Below are 22104 nucleotides of genomic sequence, written 5' to 3' on the forward strand. Positions count from 1 at the left end.
TTTTGCAAAACTCCTTATTTGTACGACCGAGGGTTGGTTGGTTTTTGATCCGAAACCCTCTCGGTATCAGTCCCTCCTTATGGTATTGCGATAAAGTGCGTCCGTGGAGCTCCAATTCCACTAATCTCTTTTTTAGACGCATCAAATCAGCATATATCTCAGATGGACTGTTGACATCGAAGGCTAATTCATTGGTGTCGGCAAACAGAATTTTATTGACATCTTTGTCCAAAAATCTCTTAGTGCCAGTTAATTCATTTGCATCGAAATCCATGTTAAAGATGATATAAAGGAACCATATAGCAATTCCAATTATAAATGGAAAAAACAGAAGTCTTTTAAAAATGGATTTGTTTGTAGGCTGTGCAATCATAACAATATTAGATAGGTAGTATATAATATCGCACCAGCTTCACATATGTAAAAGTGACTGTGCCCGGTCCGGTTAAATATAATCACAGTTCTCACAACGTGAGATAAACCAGCACCAGTCCAAGTAAGCAGAAAGTTCAATATAGATTTATTGTCCACAGACAGCAAAAAGGACCAAACATGGTCATATCAGATTCAGCACCCAATAGGCAATATAAATGATACTTAGCATTTCTGCATTCCTGCATCAAGTATAGGCAGCGTCTCCTCGACGGCCGTTTCGGTGCCAAAGCACCTTTTTCAAGAGGGGTGACCAGCCTGTCTGAAATAACCATGCTGTATAAATAGGCCCCAAAGGGGTCATCTCACCTGGTGCAATCAGCGCCGTCATTCCCGCCACGGGCCTCGCCGCCGTCACCCGCATCCCGCCGTATACATGGCGCCGCCAGGCCGGAAGTACCAGTAAGGCGGAACCAATGTGCCGGTCAGTATGCAGGGGGACCGCTCGAAGGTTCCCAGGTCCCGGAAATGCGTCACAGTACAAACGTAACCATAGCGATCTTAATACACAAAAATCAATCCCAGTCCTATCTATGGACACATTCTACCCACATCAGCAAATACTAATACGTTTGTTCATTGCATGTACAAAATAGACAAAACGTAAGTGAAGATTAGAAGGTGCTACAAAAATACGAAAATTACCACATATAAAAAACGACATACACATAAATAATATGCAAATAAATGACGGGGCATCAGCTCAAATAAATATACATAGCTATAATAAGGAATCAATAGTACTCCTGTCACAACAATAATGAGAATAACTGCAGTCACAAAAAGTGAGTCAGACAAAACTCTTCATTTAATCCTTTTGGCCGCATGGAATTCAATTCATAAATCCAAAAGCTCTCTTTTTTGAGCAAGAGTTTATGCCTATCGCCTCCTCTCCTCAACGGAGGCACATGTTCAATGGGCATAAAGGCAAAATCATTTATTGAATGCCCACACTGTACAAAATGTCTGGCCACTGGTGGCGTATTATATATATATATATATATATATATACATACAGGGCCGGTGCAAGTTAATCCTATATTACAAACATTTAGATATATTTACTGTTGAAAAAGCATATATGGAACTAGGAAAACACGAATGAAATAGAATATGTTCTAGTCACTTAATGCAGACTATTTGGTGTCCTGTAGGAAAACAAAAGCCCCACTTTATGGCTAATAAGAACGCTGGACACACAGTAGCTGCTGGGAGAGGACTGACAGGACTGATTTTTAGCTTATGAGACATACTGTACACAGACCATTGTAGTGCAAACTGCATGGAACCAGCCTCTGTGGTACTACAAGTGCCAGCATGCAGCAAGCGGTCCCTACCTGTGTTACAGCAGCCAGGGGAGCAGCGGAGACTAGAGCTGTCACACACTTGCTCACCCTCCGTCCTGTGAGTGGCCCTGTGGCTGCGATGACGTCACGGTGCGCGCAGTTCAGACTTCCAGCAGTGGGACTCAAAGCAGCGTGAGATGATCCGGCCGGGGCGACAGCACAGTGAGAGGAGAGGCGACTGCAGCAGACTGCTACTAGTCCCTTACCACTGCCAACAACCCCTTACACACTGCTACTAGCTCCTTACTACTGCCCAGAGCCCTGGGGAGGGGCGATGCATTCTACCCTGTCCTGCTAGAGCGCTAGGGACATAAGTGTGCAACAATGCTGCGCTTACAGCAGTCCATGTTTCACATATGCTAATATACATCACTGTGGGGCTGGAAGCCAAAATATGCACATTGGGGGTGATCTGGCGTGCCATCACGTGCATCCTTATGCCATAGCAGCAGCACCCAGCATTTCCTAATGAGCCAATGAGGTCATGTGTGTAAATATTGGACCTGTCTCTTACTTACTTCACTGATGGTAGTGGCCCGGCCGGCTCGGATGGTTTATTGGCGGGCAGCTGTATCTATCTTGGTCCTCGTCACTTCCAAAGAGCTCAGCTCGGTGCCGCCCTCTAGTGGCCGGCGCCCTAGCCAAATGCCTAAAGCTGCCTAGTGGTGGCGCCGGCCCTGTATACATATATATAAATATATACAGTATATATATATATATATATATATATATATATATATACTATATATATATATACACACTCACACACACACATCTAATTTTCTCTGCACAAGTAACATCTGCCCCACCTGCAGTGCACATGGTTTTGTTCATCTAAGAAGGATTTTGTCAGAAGGAGTGAACTAGAATAAGGCCCTATGTGTGCGTGTACATGTAATAGGGAATATAGATTGTAAGCTCCACTAAGGCAGGGACTGATGCGAATGTTCAAATATTCTCTGTAAAAAATTGCATTCTAAAAGTTTCAACACAAATGTATTAAAACTCAGCATTAGCCCCAAAATTTTCCAAAATGTCACTGTAACCTCATAAACTAAGCAAAATGTTATTTATCTTATCTCTGTTCATGATGTTAGGGACTTTAAAATAAATCATACAAAGTATATTGTGCAGGTGCTTGGCCTTCGGTAAAATGCTATTGGTTCAAGCAAGCCAGACATCTTGTGGCTTTGACTAAACCACCATACACGTGTGTAATTGAGCCCATTAATCCACAAAATGAAACTGGAAATTGGCTTTCTTTTTACTTGGGTAATGGTATGGAAAGGGTTTCGTGGCAAAACCTTTCAGAAAAACGTAATCTCTTAGCGGTAAAATAAAAAGTATTTCGAGATTGCAATAACAAAATGGCTTATCCTCTTAACAATTAAATAAAGATTGTTGAATTTCAGCACCATTGTGTGATAGTCCCCTTCATCAAATGTGTTCATTGAAACATGTACTAAATCCATGGCTGAAAACAGCATAATGGGACAGATAAAGAAAAGATTCATTGAAGGTAGATTTCTTATCCATCCAATTTTTCTATCCATTATGTATTGATGAACGGTACATCTATTAAACCAAAATAAAAGTAGAGAAGAAAGAGGATTTTTACAGGTGTTAGTGATAATCCAATGAAATAATTTTATACAACCTTTTCCTTTACATAAAAAGCTGTATTTAAATGACAATCATGTACATGAAAAACTGATAACCTTTGTTACATTTTGTAATAAAACAGATCCATGTTAATTTAATCAGCTGTCCATTCAGCATATGAAAAAGTGAATTTCACTCACTGAATAAAAAATATTGAATTTAAAAAAAAAAAAAAAAAGAATGTTATTTTATATAAGGTACAGAAATCAGAAGTGTGCCTCTTTCCAGCAACATGGGAAGAAATTGAAAATCGTGACCAATATCTTAAAGAGAGGGATAAAATATCTCGGTTCCATGAAGGGCGAATTTGTGTCTGAAGATTTAATACATTTTGTAGTTAAAACTGCATGACTTCTATTTTCTGAGCTCTGGATTGAATTATACACAGTGCCTTTGTGTTACCCTTCACACTTATGTGAGTTTTTTTCCAATGCCGATATCTGTTAAATGATGGTCATCTGAAATATAGAAGAGGATAGTTATTATTTTTCCACTAATACAGTAGCTTCTACTACTTCTTGCTCTATAGGGCAGATGTCCAAATCATTGATTGTTGACAGATATGTTGAATGATGTGTAGTTTGTGTTATATATTATATAGTAATATATTTGAACTTTTTTGTAAATGTGTAGTTGTACTGTGTAAAATAACAGGATACAGTCACTAGGTCTACAGCATGATGGTCGACAAGTATCAGGTCGACACCATTAGGTCAACATGCATTTATATTGACATGCAGGAATGTCGACATGGGTTGGTAGACAGGGTCATTTGTGTTACCCTTCACACTTATGTGAGTTTTTTTCCAATGCCGATATCTGTTAAATGATGGTCATCTGAAATATAGAAGAGGATAGTTATTATTTTTCCACTAATACAGTAGCTTCTACTACTTCTTGCTCTATAGGGCAGATGTCCAAATCATTGATTGTTGACAGATATGTTGAATGATGTGTAGTTTGTGTTATATATTATATAGTAATATATTTGAACTTTTTTGTAAATGTGTAGTTGTACTGTGTAAAATAACAGGATACAGTCACTAGGTCTACAGCATGATGGTCGACAAGTATCAGGTCGACACCATTAGGTCAACATGCATTTATATTGACATGCAGGAATGTCGACATGGGTTGGTAGACAGGGTCATTAGGTTGACACAAGCATTAGGTCGACATGGGGAAGGTTGACAGTCAAAAGGTCAACATGGGGTTTTTCTTTTCTTTTTTGAGCCGACATGTGCCGACAGGCGGTATTTCATGCCCTACCATCCACTAGGGCATGGTAGGAGAATAAAAAATTGTGGGCGAGCGTAGTGAGGCACCGTGCCTGAATCATAAAGCGTTATTTAGCAGTGCAACATTTCAGTGTCCATGTCAACTGTGTAGAAATTCTGGACAAAAAAAAAAACCATGTCACCCTTTTGACTTCCCCATGTCAACCTAATGCTTGTGTCAAACTAATGACTCTATTGACGTGACCTATGTCAACCTACAGTCATGTTGACCTTCCTGCATGATGACCTTAATGCATGTCAACCTAAATGCATGTCAACCTAATGGTGTCCACCTAATGTTTGTCGACCATCCTGCTGTCTACCCAATGATCCTTACCCAAATTAACTGTGTGTAATTTAATTGCACAAGGAGGTTGTACTGTACATAAAGAGAAAAAGTTGGCAGAAGCTTGAGTCACATCCATAAACTATAAGCAGATCCCAATAAAATCTAATGGGTGTAGGAACTCCCAAGATAGTAGTTTCAGAGCAAAAAGTCTTCAGTTACATAGTAACAGGGAAAAGAGCAGGGCCGTGAGTTCATATCAGGAGCCAAGAGGTAAAAAATTGTGGTTGGTGCCCATCTTCCCCACTCACATTCACTATCAGCACCAAAATTCCAGCAGCACCAAGACACACAATCCCTCTATCCCACATTCACTACCAACAGCCCAGCAGTACCAAAACACATCCACCCTCATATTCAAAAATAATCATAATCATTTGAGTAATAATAATTATAATAATATAGTTACATATTATTTATAGCACTATTTTAAAAATGGACTTAAAGCAATAAACACATCTGCAGAGGATAAGGCAGCCATCTTGGACATGCTCATTTGATTTTTTATTTATCAGTAAAAAATAATTACAGATGGAGCCCCTTTCATCTCTGCCAGCCGTCAGGCGGAAGGGGGCACATGCACACGAGATGCTTGCATGTCCCACTCTGACGGCACTTCCTCGCTGCTGTCCGCTGCCTCCACACTTGCCATCACCAGTAAGTATCACCCCCTGGATGCCCCCTAACCCTGGCCGTCTCCCTGAAGCAGAGACGGACAGGGTTTCCTCCGCCCAGCTGCCGAGTGACTGGGATGCGCATGCATTTGAGACATTCATGCTTCTCAGTTTAATGGAGTCCCTCTCAGCCAGCGGGGACATTCTGGTGGGTACTGGGATTGAATGAGAGGGGCTCTATCTGTATGTTTACCTATTCAAAAAATATTTTTATGGTATTACATAAGAAATAAATATTCATCACACATATAGAATGAAAATTTTGATTTTCACTTTAAAAAAAAAAACACTCATTTGCATAGTTTCACTATGTTTAGTATGTCGTTTGCACTGGGTTTGTTAAGGCAATGCTTCACAATTATAACTGTGTTGTGTAAGTTAACAAGAATTTATTGTGTAGGTTAATAAGAATTCATGAGTTAGCCAAGGTGAATTTTCATAAATAGATTTATGTCAACTAATGCAATGATGTTTAAACTTTAAAATGAGTTCTGTCAATGTAACCTCAATATGTGTGTCTTGCCAGAGGCAATTTCTACTTTCTCTCCACCTAGTTTCCAAAATGTCTGTGCAGAAATAAGGGCTTTCTTAGTTTATAGGAAACCATTAAAAGAACATTATTTTTATGTCATGTTTGCTAAAGTAAAACAACAGTTCTAGCTGTAGGCAAATAAAGTATCTGCCCTTCAGCAAGCTCTTAGTTGTGCCTGCATTATGTTAATAGGGGTGCAATGAAGGCCATTTACAGTAGGTAGTCTGCATAGTGCGGAAGTGCGGAGTCAGACTTGGTTCCACCATGATCCTTAATAGAATTTATCCTATACCTTTCAATGGGGATTGTTTTGAGCCTCCACGTTGCAAAGGAGAAGTGGGGCTATTTGTTTACAAAATACAGATATTCAGATAGCTAACAAATCTTTCATCAAAACCAAACAGAAAAATGTACACACAAAAGAGTATTCTTTCTTCTATTTATATTGGGTGTAAGTTACAATAAAAATTTCAGAACAAATATAATCTTAACAATCTGCTCCCTAAAGGGGTAAGTTGTTACAGGGTTGTGACAAGTTGTTACTGATAAAATAATCAATATAACATCTTAACATAAAACATATGTTTATTAGAAAACTTTGTAATCGGTTCGATTCCCACCATGATCATAACTGTATGGGGTTAGTATATTCTCCCCGTGCTTGCGTGGGTTTCCTCTTGGTACTCCGGTTTCCTCCCACAAACCAAAAATATACAGGTAGGGTCATTGGCTCCCAACAAAATTAACCAAAGAATGAATGTGTGTGCGTGTGAGTACATGTGGTGGTGCGTGATCCCCACCATCAAAAGCTCGGCCAAATTGAGCCCCAGCCGAACAGGTATGAATCAGAATTGAATATACTGAGCGCAAATAAAACCCGGTAATGATCCAACCCTCAGCTGTTTATAAGGGATACTCAGCCCTTAATGACAAGGAAAACAATTTTTGGTACTTGTGTACTATCACGGCGCCCATCGCATCGCAGACCATATCACATACGATGGTATGCAATGCAATGCGATATCGCGCGATGTTCCACAATGTCATACAATTTTAAAATTGTATGGCATTGTATATGGCATGGGATGTGATTATAACTTGTATAAGCACCCTAATGGGTGCTTACAATGTTAAATGCACCCCACGCCACCCCCCAAGTATAAACGTGAACCCGAAGCGCGGCGAGCGCAGCGGTACGCGCCCTACGACCTTTTCATACCCCCACTATCCACGTTGGCGTGGAGTTGATTTTATAAAGTGTGGCGAGCGCAGCGAGGGGACGCGCAGAACTTCACAGGTATACGCGTCCCCTCACGGGGCTCGCTGCGCTCGCCAAGGAATCCTTGTCTGAGGAAGCCGCTGACGTAATAGAAGGCGGGGAAACGCATCACTGACACTTTTTGCTTGCTGCACGGAAGAACACCTCCACAGGCTGATAGAGAATGAGAGACCCCTGCAACCAGAGCCGGACATTCCAGAAAGGGCTGTATCAAATAGGGAAGCACTAATGTAACACCCTGATACCTGTGGCACGGAAAGGGTGCTACAAAGAAGACTGTTATATTTATATAGTAGTAAATAGAGAAAAATGGATATGTATTTCCATACTATGTATTGTCTCACAGAGAGTACTTTTGGTTTGTGTAAAAGTTGTTGATCCCCATAGGGGACATTATTTGTAAAATTTCATAGAAAGCAATATTATTTTATTTGTACAAACATGTGATGTTGTGGTGAAAAGTTCTCATAGAGAGCAATGTCATTGACTTTATGATATTAAGCTATGGATTTGTCCTAAAGAACATTGACGACATAACAGAAGGTACAGATGGGGCAAGCCTTATGCTTGCTGGCGAATCGCCAGCAGCATGCCGCTGGCGATCCGCCAGCAACACGGCGCGCCATCTGACTGAGACGCGCGTGCGTCCCCCACGCACGTGCGTCTCAGTATCCGGGCGGCGGGCGAGGCGGACGCAATACTGTCCGCCTCCCGCTCGAGGGGGGCTGGGGGGACCCGAGGCGGCTGTGGGGGGGTGCGGGCGCCCGGTGTGGGCACCGGGCGCCCGTCGGAAGGGGACGGCAGCACCGTCGGAAGGGGACGCGCGCGCACCTCGTGCGCGCGCGTCCCCTTCCGACACACAGATGGCGCCGGAGCAGGGAATGGCGAATGGCGTCGCCATCGCCATCCCCTGGAAAGATGAGCCCGGCCCCATCTGTAGTTCCCCTTGTGCATAAACTTGGACTCTTCTGCCACAGACTTAAACAGGGGAGTCTTATTGGGGACTGCACTAATTGCTGACTTTGGAGGGTGAACTGACTGGCACCCTACGCTGAGTTTTTGTACCCCATCAATAAAGTTATGAAGCCCGTGGGCAGAGCAGTTAGAGGTGGCTGCACGGGACCCCGATAAGGGTGGCAGCCGTTAGGGTTGTTGCGCAGTGGAGCGGAGAAACTTGTCAGAGGCAGAGCTGCGCAGCATAGCGGCGTTGGAAAGCAGTGCTGGGGAGGACAGAGATACTTACCCGATACTCTGGTAGGCTCCAGCGGGTCCTTCTGTGCTGAGAGCGGCATCGCGACTCAGGTACCGCTTGTCAGTGACAGCTCCAGTGTTGGACAGCAGGAACCTCTGGCTGAAGCAGCGCCATCTTGGAAATCAGGAGGCGGGCCGCATCGTCATCAGAGGCGGGCCGCATCGTCATCAGAGGCGGAGACTGCTTCATGGAGGAGTAAGTCAGACGGACCTAAGAGACACAAAGGAGGGGAGTGGTGAGTGTTAACCCCACCCCCAGTGCCGCCTCTATACAACCTCTTCACACCCATAGACTGACAGCTATAGTAACATTGCTAGCTAATGGCATTGCAGGGAGAGAGTATAACATTGTCCAGCATTCAGCTATTGCACTCCACTCCAGTATTACTTTCTGCAGGCTAGTAAAGGAAACCAAGATTTAGGCCAGTATTCAATGAGAAAAATTCGCTGTGATTTCTGGAGAGTTTGTGCTTTTCACGCGGTGGAGAGAGGTTTTTTTTCTCCAAAGGCGAGCCACCCTATTCAATGTGAAATATTCTCCGTCTTTCTAAGTGATTCTCGCCGTCTCTCTCCGTGTAGAAATTCTCCATCTTTTGATGGAGAGCAGGAATGTGAACTTTTAAACTAAAAGGTTGTTTTTTTTAATTTTGGTGTCAAAAAAATCAGGGTTTTTTTTCTGTGAAGGGCCATGTTATTTTTATTCATGTGCCTATAGCACATGAATATATATTTAATAAAAAAAAAATATTTTTGTACAATTTTTTTTTTTTTTTTTTTTTTTACACAGTGCAGCCAGCAGGGGGCCGGAGCGCTCGAGCCGCTCATTAGATATTCATATATTCACTGCACCCGATGCACGTTCGGGTACAGTGAATACTGGGTCCCCCGCTGGCTATAGGGGGGGCAGCCTGTGCTGCCTGGGTCCAGGGGAGCCCTGCTCCCCTCCCCATATCCCCTGCAGCAGCCAAGAGAGACTTTAATCTCTCTTGGCTGCTACATCCCCCGGCTCCCTGACAGCTCCCTGCCGCGGACGCTCGTCCGCTGCAGGGGTTAAGACTCGCCGCGAGTGGCGGCGAGTCTTTAACACGTTGAATAGGGGGAGCAGGAGGCTCCGGAACACGGAGAGTGCATGGCGAGAGAAAAAATCTCTCGCCATGCACGGAGAAAATTTCTCATTGAATACTGGCCTTAGACAGTAGTGAAGAGACACTGTTGTAAATCTCCAGCCTCCACCATAATAACCCTTGCTGCCAGCACTTCAGTTACATTTATCCCCATAATAAGAGCTGCTGAAAGGAGTTTCATTATTACAACCAATGGTGATTGTTTGAATCGTTAGTCACACTGCAGATCTGTGCACAGCGAAGTATAGCGCTCACTGAAAGCTTGAATCATTCTGGAAAAGTCTAAGAGGAGAGTATAGCAGAAGAAGAGATTGCCCCGGAAGCGTTAGCTAGAGATAGAGACAGTGAAAGTAGGAAAACTAAAGCGAATTCCCATTACCAGTACTACACTGAGGAATTTAACTAATTCACCGTCCCATCAGGAATAAATAAAATCCACTTCAACTCCATGTTAAAGTGTACACTAAAACTAATGGGAGGACGCTCCCGCTACTGGCATGCAGTGAAAGTGTATGTTCCAGTGCCAAGTCAGTTGTAAAATTCCGGAAAACATCTCCTTCGCCAGGACCTCTATAGGACATACAGAAAGGACTCAGGACCACTATAGTGAATTCAAGATACAGCATAGACAGTCATAAATGGTAGACAGTTTTATCAAATCCTTCACAGGAATTGCCTTACCATAAGGGTGACACGTAAGCTTGATCTTGCCTCCATAGACTTTATGTAAAACTTGTTTTTCTAAAAGGATAGTAAGCAAAACAAACGTTTTAGAGTTACTAACTAGAACATTAATTGTTGTAAAAGTAATACTTAGAAAGGTAATAGTATTAGAGTTAGAAACAGGGCTGCAGCCTTAGCTAGTTGAAATATTACCATAATTTAAAGTGGCGCCTGTTAAGGGGATTGTTATTATATAAGGCGATGCTTTGTAATTCCCTGATATATTAATGTGATATTTCTGAATTGTTTATTCTTATTGTTGACAAATTGCCATTTACCTTTTGCTCATTCCAGAACAGTGGAGAAGCGTTCCAGTTTAATACATCTTACTGTTACTGTGACTTTGTATTTTATTGTATAAAGTGTTACATTGTAATTCATAAGTCAAGTGAGTACAGTAGTTACGAGAGAACATAAAAAGCCGCTGGATCCTAACGAAAGTATATCCATACCCTAACTCCATACTTACCTGCTTGTTACACTAACAGCCGGGAACCAGCTCACTGTGTGTGAATTCAACACAGAGCAGGTGGACTGCAGATAATCTTCAGCGAAAAACAATAAGTATCATGGCTTACTAAACTTACTAACCACTGCATAAGACTGCTAACTTAAAGTTGGGCATTTAAAGGCTGCACAATCTTGCTGAATTAGGAGTTGGGCATATGAGGTCTTTTTACCCTGGTTTCTCAAAAACGGGACCTCCTGTTACCTTCAATTAAGAAGGAAAGGCTTGCATTTACTTCTGCAATTAACAACATTAAGAACTGCCTCTTTGCACTTAACCCTATTCTACGCTTTGCTTATGTACTAACTAATATTAGCATGCATAAGATGCTAGCCTAATGAAATATAGGAAATGGTTAGGATTATAGATTTGATTAAGTATATGCATAGTAATGCAATTTTATTGTAAATTTTTATTTTAATATCTCTACCGGCCGGTGGATACTTTTTCTTCTGTGTATTTATGTGAATAAATGTTTTATTGATTTAAGAAAAAGGAGTGAAATTTACCAAAATTATTTAGGTTGGTCCAAAAGCGCTGTTTAAATTATAAAAAAAGGTATGAATCAGCCCCATAGTAGTATGCCTAAACTCAGGTAATAATCAGATTATGAGAAATCAGGCTTAGGTTTTGATTAACAAAACCATACCATCTGTACACTTCAAATGGTATATTACCATCACAATAAGGAGATGCTGCAAATATATCTATCCAGGGATGTAGCATGTTTAGATTAGATAAATGACACAATTCACTGACCCGCTGGGGTAAAGAGGACGCTGCAGATTAAACCATAATATCCCAACATCTCTTCCAATGTATCTCACTATCCATCTATCAATCATACCTCAAGGTTAAAGTTTCCTTTTTAAGTTTCAGCATGCCTATAACATTTCTTTAAAAAGTGATCTTCTGACTCATTGGTTAATTAAAATGTTCACAGTGCCTGAATAACATCAAACACAGTTTAAGAATGATTTTAAGCTCTGAGAATATTTATTATTTCACTCCCAGACACAGACTTATAATGATAAATTTATGAGGGCGAATACAAGCAGATGACAGATGGTTGGCTTCTAGCTTTGATTTTTTTTAAATTGATCATTCCACTGTTTCCATCTAATTCATCTAGAAAATCAACAAAGTTAATTGTTCATTCCAAAGCTAAGAATTACTGGTGGGACATGGTGATTTAGATCTGAAAAATAATAACAAAACATTTTTTAGAATTAATCTATACAGTAAAAGTATAGAATAGAAAAGTATATGCGCAGAGTTGAAATAACACAAGTATAAATTACTTTAAATAATATATTTGACTTAGCATTAAAAAGTCTATAAAATGTGTTCAAATAATATACTATACAATATCTGTGAAACACAAAATGCTTTTTTTTTTTGAATTTTGGAGCTATTAATAAATAATGATCATTAATAATAGTTTATTCAACCCTTTGAGTGCTAACATTTCTGTGAGCAATGTTCAAAATTCTAGCATTGCTCACATTTGTTATATCAGTTCAAAATACAAAACAGAGTCTGTACAGTACTTTATTTATTTACTAACAGTATCTTATATAGCGCAGCATATTCTGTTGCGCTTTACAAAAGAGACAGTGATACAACAAACAGGGTACAGACAGTCAAAAGGTAGGAGGGCAGTGCAGCCACATTAACTGCTGGGAAAAAAAAAACAATTCTGCAGTATGGCAACCTCAATACCTATAACGTTTCCCAGAGGGCAACAGGGGAAAAAAGAAAATAACAGGGATGACTAGGATCTAAAATCATTTTATTAGTCTTTACTTTACCCCTTTTAGCAAAAATATCTGCTATCCTAGGCAAAGGTAGGCCAATGATTTTTTCTGCGGCTTTAACTACCCTATCTAAGGAGCTACAATCTAAACACTTGGAATTCCCATAACATACTGTGATAGCATAAGTGAATAGACTCTCAATTGCACAGCAATAGAAATTCTCAAGCAATGGCCTAGATAACCTTGCTGACCCAAGTCTCCGCAGGAAAAAAGGCATTGCTGAGCCTTTCCACTTGCTATAGAGGTATGTGAGGACTATGTCAGATCCTCAGTAAAGGTAATACCTAAAAATGTTATGTTACTAACCCACTCCACCTCCTCACCATTTAGGAACAGCGATCTAATGGTGGATCTTCTAGATCTTCTAAAATCTATAACCAACTCTTTTGTCTTTTTACTATTTAGGAGTAAGTTATTAACTTCTCCCCAGTTTATCAGTCACTGCACCACCTTTCTGTAACTGTCATCCTCCCCTAAGTAATCAAACCCACTTCTGTGGTATCATCAGCAAATTTAACAATGAGGTTAGACTAATTTGAAAAACTATCTGAAGTGTACAATGAGTATAAGAAAGGACTCAAGACATCCTTTGGGGACACCTACATTTAAAACAAGTTAAGATGAAAAAGTAGAACCCTTCCTAACTGACTGTGGACAATCAGTTAAGAAATCCAACAGCCAATTGCACATGGGAACATTATAACTCGATCTCCTGAAACTTTGCAATCAACACTGCAGGCACGGCGGTGTTAAAAGCGGTGCTATAATCCACAAATAATATAGGAGTATCGGTACTTATGTAATATCTGGGCCCCCATTTTTCTTATGAGACCACGTCCGCTCGCCACGCTTCGGGCACGGTGGCTCGCTGCGCTCGCCACACTATATAAAATCAACTCCATGCGTAGTTGTATAGTAGGGGTATGAAAAAATGGGGTGCATTTAACATGGGAGCCCAGATAATACATAAGTACCGGAGTATCTATTTTTTGTTTTTCAAAATGATAAAGATTTCTATGAAGAACAGTAACAGCAGCATCCTCAGTGGATCTATTACACCTATATGCAAATTGATAACAGTCAAAACCAACCCGATTGACACCCTGAACCCTTTCAAGTCACATGTCTAGTCAGGCTCAACAGTACTAGTACTAGTCGCAGATCCAGTTCCAGATCCAGAACTTTCCCAGGCAAGATGTAACAAGTTCGCAAAATTCTTTTCAGATAAAATATCTGCCATCAGGGCTGTAATCTCCACAGTGCCATCAGAGGAGTGCCAAACTACCAAGCCTGACAATGTAAGCAAACTATTTTCATGTACCAGCTTTGACCCAATAGATGCAAAGGATAATGCACAGATTTTGCATCCCACTACCTGTGATCTGGACCCTACCCCAATCAAGCTCCTAATAGAATGTATGGATATAATTAGCCATGTCTTTGCAAAAATTGTTCATTGTTCTTTGCAGACCGGAATTTTTCCTCAACCCCTAAAGGAATCAATTGTTAGACCTCATCTTAAAAACTAATTTAGATCCTGACTGTATGACCAATTACAGACCAGTCTCAAACCTTCCTTTTCTAGGAAAGGTTATTGAAAAAGTGGTTGCGAATTAACCCATTCCAGTCAGGATTCAGGAGAAGACAAAGGGCCAGATGTACTAAGCTTGAAAAGTGATAAAATGGGGAGTTATATAAACCACCAGTCACTCAGCTCCTAACTGTCATGTTACAGGCTGTATTTGAAAAATGACAGGTAGTATCGGATTGGTTGGGGGTTTTCAAGGCTTAGTACCAGAGGTGGAATTGCATTGTGTATTTTTGTTTTGTTTATTCAAATTTAAAGCCAATTACACATTATGCTGCACACTGTGATGCCAATTACACATTCACACACCATATTGTCCATTACACATTATGCCCACACACGTAATGCCCATTACACATTATGCCCACACACGTAATAACCATTACACATAATGCCACAGACCGAAATACCCATTACATATTATACCATATGCCGTAATGCCCATTACATAATATACCACACCGTATTGCTTATTAAGCCAAACACCAATATGATCATTACATATTATGCCACACAAGTGCGCTTACCTACATGCTCAATGCCAGGTATTACATGCTCACATTGCCAGGGGTAGTTACATGCTAAATGCCCAGGGGAGATTACATACTCTTTACTGGGAGGGGGATTACATGCTCATTTCCAGGGGGGTTACATGGTCGAGCCAGGTCTCCTCCTGTGCCTTGGTGCACACTCTCCCACTGTAGTGGCATAAATATAGAAGGCACGGGGTGCAAATGCTATGGGGCCCGGGAGCTTGGATGGCACAAGGCAATCCCCTGCACACTCTTGTAATTGTCTACCCCCCAACCACCCCATAACCCATCATCTGTCAAGAGACCCTGTAGAGGGGGAGGGGGGAGAAAGTGAGATGGGGACGTGTGAGGACCATAGAGAGAGAGGAGACATGGGGCAGAGAGAGATGAATTGGTGAGAGAGGGTTGAGAAAAAAGGGTACAGGTAGAGAGGCAGAGGAGAGAGGGTGAGAAAAGGATTAGATGGGGGAGCACAGAATGGAGAATAAAGGGGAAAGAGACTGGGGTTAGAAGAGAAATAAAGAGACAGGGGGAGAGAGTAATAGAGGAGAGGGGTGTATGGATGGGAAAGGGAGGGGTGCTGCACCGCGGCACACAGTCCCCAGCTCCTGCTCACTGCCAGTGGCCCGGCAGGGACAGAACTGTCTACAGCGGGCCCCATTAACTCCTTGGGCAGTAGTTCCGCCCCTGCTTAGTACATCGTGCCCATAGCCCTGGTACTGTATTTGTGCTAAATGATCTTCTGATGACAAGAGACAGCAGTAACTGTTCAATCTCAATCCTTCTGGATCTCTCTGCAGCATTCGATACTGTGGACTATGGGAGCCTGAAAAAAATTCTGTGGACTGGATAGCACAAGCTAAGCTGGTTCAAATCATTTCTCACTGGCAGGTCACAGAGTGTCATTTGTAGTATACTCATCATTATCAGTGCCATTATAATATGGTGTCCCACAAGGTTATATACTATCCCTTATGCTTTTTGCAGTGTACATGCTGTCACTGGGTAAAATTATGAGGCACCATGGTCTGGTCTACCACTGCTATGCAGATGACACACAACTGTACTTGTCCTTTGCTCTGGGCACTGAGAACAAAATAACAACCCTAAAAGGATAAGACTGCAGCATAGCCATCCAACTGAACTGACACTTGGGGGTACAGAATTACAAAACTGACATCTTGTTAGTTTACTGCAATGCCCTCTAACTTGGCTTCCCAGCAAATGAATTGCACTAATTACAGCTGATACAAAACATAGCTGTCATATTGCTAACCAACTAGCCTCATTTTAGCCACATAACTCCCAACCTCTACTCCCTTCACTGGCCACCCATAAAATGGTTATTCATTTTCAAGATTTGTTACTACGTTTCAAAGACCTATATGACCAAGGCCCGAGGTACCAGAATCAGATTCTGATTCCATACTGTCCCAGCTGAGTCTTGCAATCTGTAGACAAAGGACTTTTAACAGTACCTAGAATCTCCCATAATTCATCTGGGGGTTGAGGTTTTAGCAATGCAGCTCTGACTCTATGGAACTCACTTCCCTGCACAGTTCTAGAATCCTTCAAAAACAGACTACAGATATTCCTGTTTACTCAAGCATTTCCATTATTCCTTTCAGTATAGCTTATGTAAATCTTTTGTGTACTTTATTATTCCTGTACTGTATTACATTCATTCTGTCTGTTAAGCACCTTGAGTCCTATTGGAGAAAGAGCGCTATATAAATAAAATTAATTATTATTATTATTATTATTATTATTAACTGATTTGTTTATGTACTTTTTAAGGCACTGCAGATTGTGGCTTGATATAAATAAAGGATAATAATAATAATTGTAAGACCACTAGCAGAAACCGTGTTTATCACTATCTATAACCAGGAACTATATGGCAGGTACTCTATAAGCTCTAGTGTTCAGTGATTCTTCTTAGCAATATATCATTGCATTTGGCATGTACATTTGCTACAACCTATTGTGTGTAGATCATTGGCTGACATAGCAGCAATTACTTAAATAATCTACATTATAATACAATACTGGCTGTCAAATTTGACTCTTTGCAAATTAATGTTTTACTTTACATGTAATTGCTGTTTATAATATATTGCAATACCACACAATATGGATTTATCAATTTCCCATGCTTGCAAGTAATTTAAATTACCAATAATTGTCTTAAACAATACTATGTTGCACTGCCACTGACACATACAAAGATATTGTTTAATATAATGGGAGGATATTTTAATCATTGTAATAATATATAGTAATAATATAGAGTAGTCTACAGTATGTACATTATTATTGCTGCTGTCTTCCATGCTTGTACTGAAATGTAAATATCTGCCATTATTCAGTCTACTAAACCTATGAGACTGCAATAACCCCTTCCATCTGCTTGTGAAAGTAGCCACCATCACTATCTGCATGCATTTGTACAAGATCTATCCTAAATCTGTAATCAGAGGGATCTCTCATATATACACTCTCAATACTTTGCAGTTCTGCAGAGACACCCAGGGCACATTGATACCCCTTTCAGACAGAAAACGAAATTACTGGGTGAAGAAGTTGTATCTGGTAATTTCGTGAATAACACGGGTCCTTTTTCTGTGTGAAAGGGCACACCCGGGTCATAAATCCTGTGTCTCCGACCCTGGAATTTACCAGGGTCAAGGAAATGGGATTTATGACCCGTGTTGACCCTTTCACACAGAAGAAATACCCGTGTTATTCAGCAAATTACCGGGTAGAAATTTTCAACCTGGTAATTTGTTCTTCTGTGTGAAGGGGGAGTTAGGCTGCTACCGGCAAAATGACATGGCATTTAAAATGCTGTGTATTTGCTGGGATTTTCAGACTTTTCTGTCTGAAAGGGGTATTGATTCAGGAGTTCTTTAGCTGCTTAGTGAGCAGTTAAGCGCTGAACACATCCCCTCTCATGTGCCGACCATGAAATGATTTATCTCCCGTTTGGAAATAAATGTCAGTGAAAACTGACTTTTATTTCCGCCACTATTCACCAAAGATGGGCGTGTGCTGAGATCATGTGACATTAGCCACCCACCCCGAGCAGAGAATGCCACCCCTGCGTTCCAAGGGGAACTCCCAACTTTTTCATGGGGACACCCACGCGGTTGGTATTGCAAGTAGATATAGACTGTGCAGCATTCTAAATCGAATTCCAATACCAACCACATGGGGCCACACATTGGTATTGCAAGCCCACTTAACATGGTGCGGTTTTGGCTAACTTGCTATAAGATTTTGACTATATGGTCGAAATCAAAGGCAAAATCGCACCATATGTCCACAGCTTTATAATGTGAACTCAAATAGACACATACTACTGTAAATGATTAAGCATTATTTGTATAATGTTGAATGATATGATTGTATATACTGTATAAAAATACTAATAAATAAATAATGCTAAGATGAGTTTATATGTACAGTAAGACAGGACTTTTTATCTTTTCTCAACACAAGACCCAAATTAAATTGAGAACTCAGCCTTGGCAAGCATGGTTCAGTTTTGAATGAAAAATATGTTCCATTTAATTTACTTATTTCATTTAGTGTACTTTACGGATGACTACAACTTAAAATATTTTTCAATTGCTTTGGAAAATAACCAGTGTTGAATTAACTGTTAAAGCTGCTTAAATATCAATCGATTCATTCAGCATAGGGAAGCTTTTGCGATTTTAATATAAATAGATGATTGAGTCATGTAACAGACAAAGGGGGAAATTTACAAAAAAAAAATCGTATTTTAATAGTAAAATACGTTTTTTGGGGGCGTATTTGTATTTTTGGCATATTATGCCAAAAATACGATTATTTGTATTCGTATTGATGGGACATTCGTATTTATATTTACAAATACGAATGAATACACCATCGACAGAATACGAATAGGAATCACCATTCACAAGAATGGTGATTCTTAAATTACTAATTTTTTTTACTTCTTTTCAATACGCCCGGTAATTAGCGGGATACGCCCGCTAATTGCTGGCCAAATACACCTTTAAAATACACTTCATTTTCCTGGCGTACTTGGCTTCAGCCTGCACGGATCAGTCATATCCGTGAAGGCTGCAATGTGTAAAAAATAAAAAAATAAATAACGTTGTGGGGTCCCCCCTTAAGGCCGTAACCAGCACCAGGCTAAAAGAACCAGGGCTGGTATTAAAAATTCAGGAAACCATTCAAGTAGGGCTTCGCTAAATTTTTTAAAACCAGCCCCAGGCCCCCTGGCCAGGGCTGGTTCCCAAAATACGGGGGACAAAATGACTAGGGGTATTTTAATAACCAGCCCCAGGCCCAACATGCCAGAAGGGTAATGCCACAGCCAGGAGGAGACTTTTTATACAAATCCCCCCTTCCAAAGCATTCAGCCCTATCGACCAGTCAACCTGACCATGGGTCCTGGGGGAGTGGGGACCCCCTCCCAATAAAGGGGTGTGTCCCTCCAGGACTTACCTGGCCAGGCTGAAGCCTGGTGCTGTCCTCGGTGACCCTGGAGCGGTGGCCACCGGGCTGATAAAATGGTGTTAGAAAATAGAATTAACGATTGTCTAATACTGTGGAACTATGAGTCCCAGCAAGCCTCCCCCGCATGTTGGGACTTGGAGAACCCCAAGTCCCAGCATGCGGGGCATTAAAGGGCCCACTGGCACTTGTAGTTCCACAGTATTAAAAATAGTAAAATAAACAAACACACTGACAAACATTGAAAATAAAACTTTATTTCATCCAAAGCCCACACATACTGATACTTACCTATCTTGAGCCCATAGGTAGGTCCCGGGGCTCCGGGCTCTGGGTCTGGTGTCCAGGGGTCCTGCCACATCTGCTTCCTCACATTTAGCCTCATAGGGTGGCCATTGGGACAGGTCTTGGTGTCAGGCAGAAATTTGTGACTTTGTAAAAAATCCACGACTCCTCTGCGGCAGGTTAAAAAGAGTAAGCTTTACAGCAGCCATCAATTAAATCGATCTAACTCTCAGACAATCTACCAGATGACTGACTATGCTAACTGCGTACAATCTACCAGCTGACTACGCTAACTGCGTACAATCTACCATCTGACTGACTACACTAACTGCGTACCGCTGACTGACTACGCTGTCCGCAGGAACACTATGCTGGATCTGATAGGGACACTGGCTACGCTAAGCAGCCATCGGCTGCGTGAACACTACGCTGTTTCTGACAGGGACACTGGCTTCACTAAGCGGCCGCATGAACACTACGCTGTTTCTGACAGGGACGCTCAGTGGGAACTAGATGCTGATTTTGACGGAGACGACACCGACTATACTGTTCTACTGCCTATGCTGACTACGCTGGTTGCGGGAACACAACACGCTACTTCTAACTGACTATGCTGGTCGCGGGAACAATTCTGACTGACTACACTGATGCTGATTCTGAAAGGGATGGTACACTAACTATGTAACTGCTGCCGCGAAACTACACAAGTACCGACTTTTTGGCTGGTATCCAATTACCCACAGTCATTGGCCACAGGTAATTACTTCGCTGAGGGCTATCCAATTAGCCCTGTAATCTGGAACTAATTAATGGGGATTCTTTTTAGAATCCCAGAGAAGCAGCTCAGGACAACCATTTTCTTTCATTAACATATGGAACTGATAACCTATCCTTGATTCCAAGGGGATACGGTCCGTTGGTCGACCTAAAGATGGCCTACAGTCATTAGGTCGACAACGTTGGGTTGACATACTGCAAGGTTGACAGAGGTTTAGGTGAACATGGGACAAGGTCAACCAGACATTAGGTCGATACGGTCTAGGTCGACAGTCAAAAGGTTAACATGGGGTTTTTCACTGTTTTTTTAGCCTACATGTACCAACAGGTGGAATTTCATGCCCTACCATCCACTAGGGCATGGTGGGAGAATAAAATAGTGTGCCGAGCGCAGCGAGGCACCGTGTCCGAAGCATGTGAGTGCAGTGGTGCATTAAAACCATTGTCCTGGTCGACTGTGTCAACATTCGGGTAAAAAAAAACAATAAAAAAAACTCATTTCGACCTTTTCGACCTTATGCTTGTGTCAACCTAATGTCATGTCGACCTTATCCCATGTCGAACTAGACCCCTGTCGACCTTGCAGTATTTAGACCCAATGGTGTTATCGCATGATAATGGGTCATGTACAACACTATGAAAATGAACTATAAGTGGATAGCCTGCTACTAAAAATCCTGTTTTTACTGTAAAGTAAATGCTTTCAGAGGTCACTTGGCTAGGTGTACACGCCTAAGCCACCACCTCTGGACAATTTAGTGAATTACTAGCCTATAGACTACTGCAGGATATTTGTGTATCCAATTTGTGTATCTAATCAAGGCCAATCGAGGCAACCCCCTAGAGAAACCTGCAAATCCTGCATTTGCAGAGGAAAACAGAGGGTCCATGATAGATTTTGGAAATATCTGTTGTAATCCCTCTATAGCACACTTAGATAATACTTTGTGGTACCCTATGAAAACAGCTTTTATTATGAGACTATCCAACATTAATATCATGATAAATTAGCCCCTATATTTATAGAAAAGGGCAAAGCCAGCTAAAAGGTACAATTTTGCACCCTGTCAAAATGATGTTGCACTGCAGGGGAGGTAGTATTTCAAATTTGAAACATGCATACAGACGTGTAGTTGGAAGAGAATGCAATGTAACTCATCTATATGTTGCAGTGTCAAAATAAAACTGTTCAGCCTTTGTGTGTTATGCAAAAGCAGCCACTGTTATTCTTACACGCAAATTTTTCTGGTTTAGCAGATGTAGCTTTGCTCATAAGAATAGCTAAACTATACCTATACTATACTGAGGTACTTACAGTACATAATTAGTAGGATTATCAACTCAATGTATACTATATTGGTTTTTACATTTCAGTTTTTTATTTACATTTCAGTTCAGAGTGAAATTCTTGTTATTACTCCTTATGAATCATAAATGGTGA

General features: G+C 41.1%; 1 protein-coding gene across 1 annotated transcript in view; it reads left to right on the top strand.

Annotated features, from left to right (window-relative positions):
* The window catches only part of LOC146074345 (dynein axonemal heavy chain 3-like), a 1013923-nt gene that overhangs the window by 604269 nt on the left and 387550 nt on the right, over window positions 1–22104 (top strand). The window contains 1 exon segment of the mRNA XM_083182299.1: window positions 18743–18755. Coding sequence (XP_083038425.1) covers window positions 18743–18755 — 13 coding nt within the window.

The sequence above is a fragment of the Crinia signifera genome, chromosome 4 (genome assembly GCF_055691185.1).
Source record: "Crinia signifera chromosome 4, ASM5569118v1, whole genome shotgun sequence".
NCBI classification, from domain to species: Eukaryota; Metazoa; Chordata; class Amphibia; order Anura; family Myobatrachidae; genus Crinia; species Crinia signifera.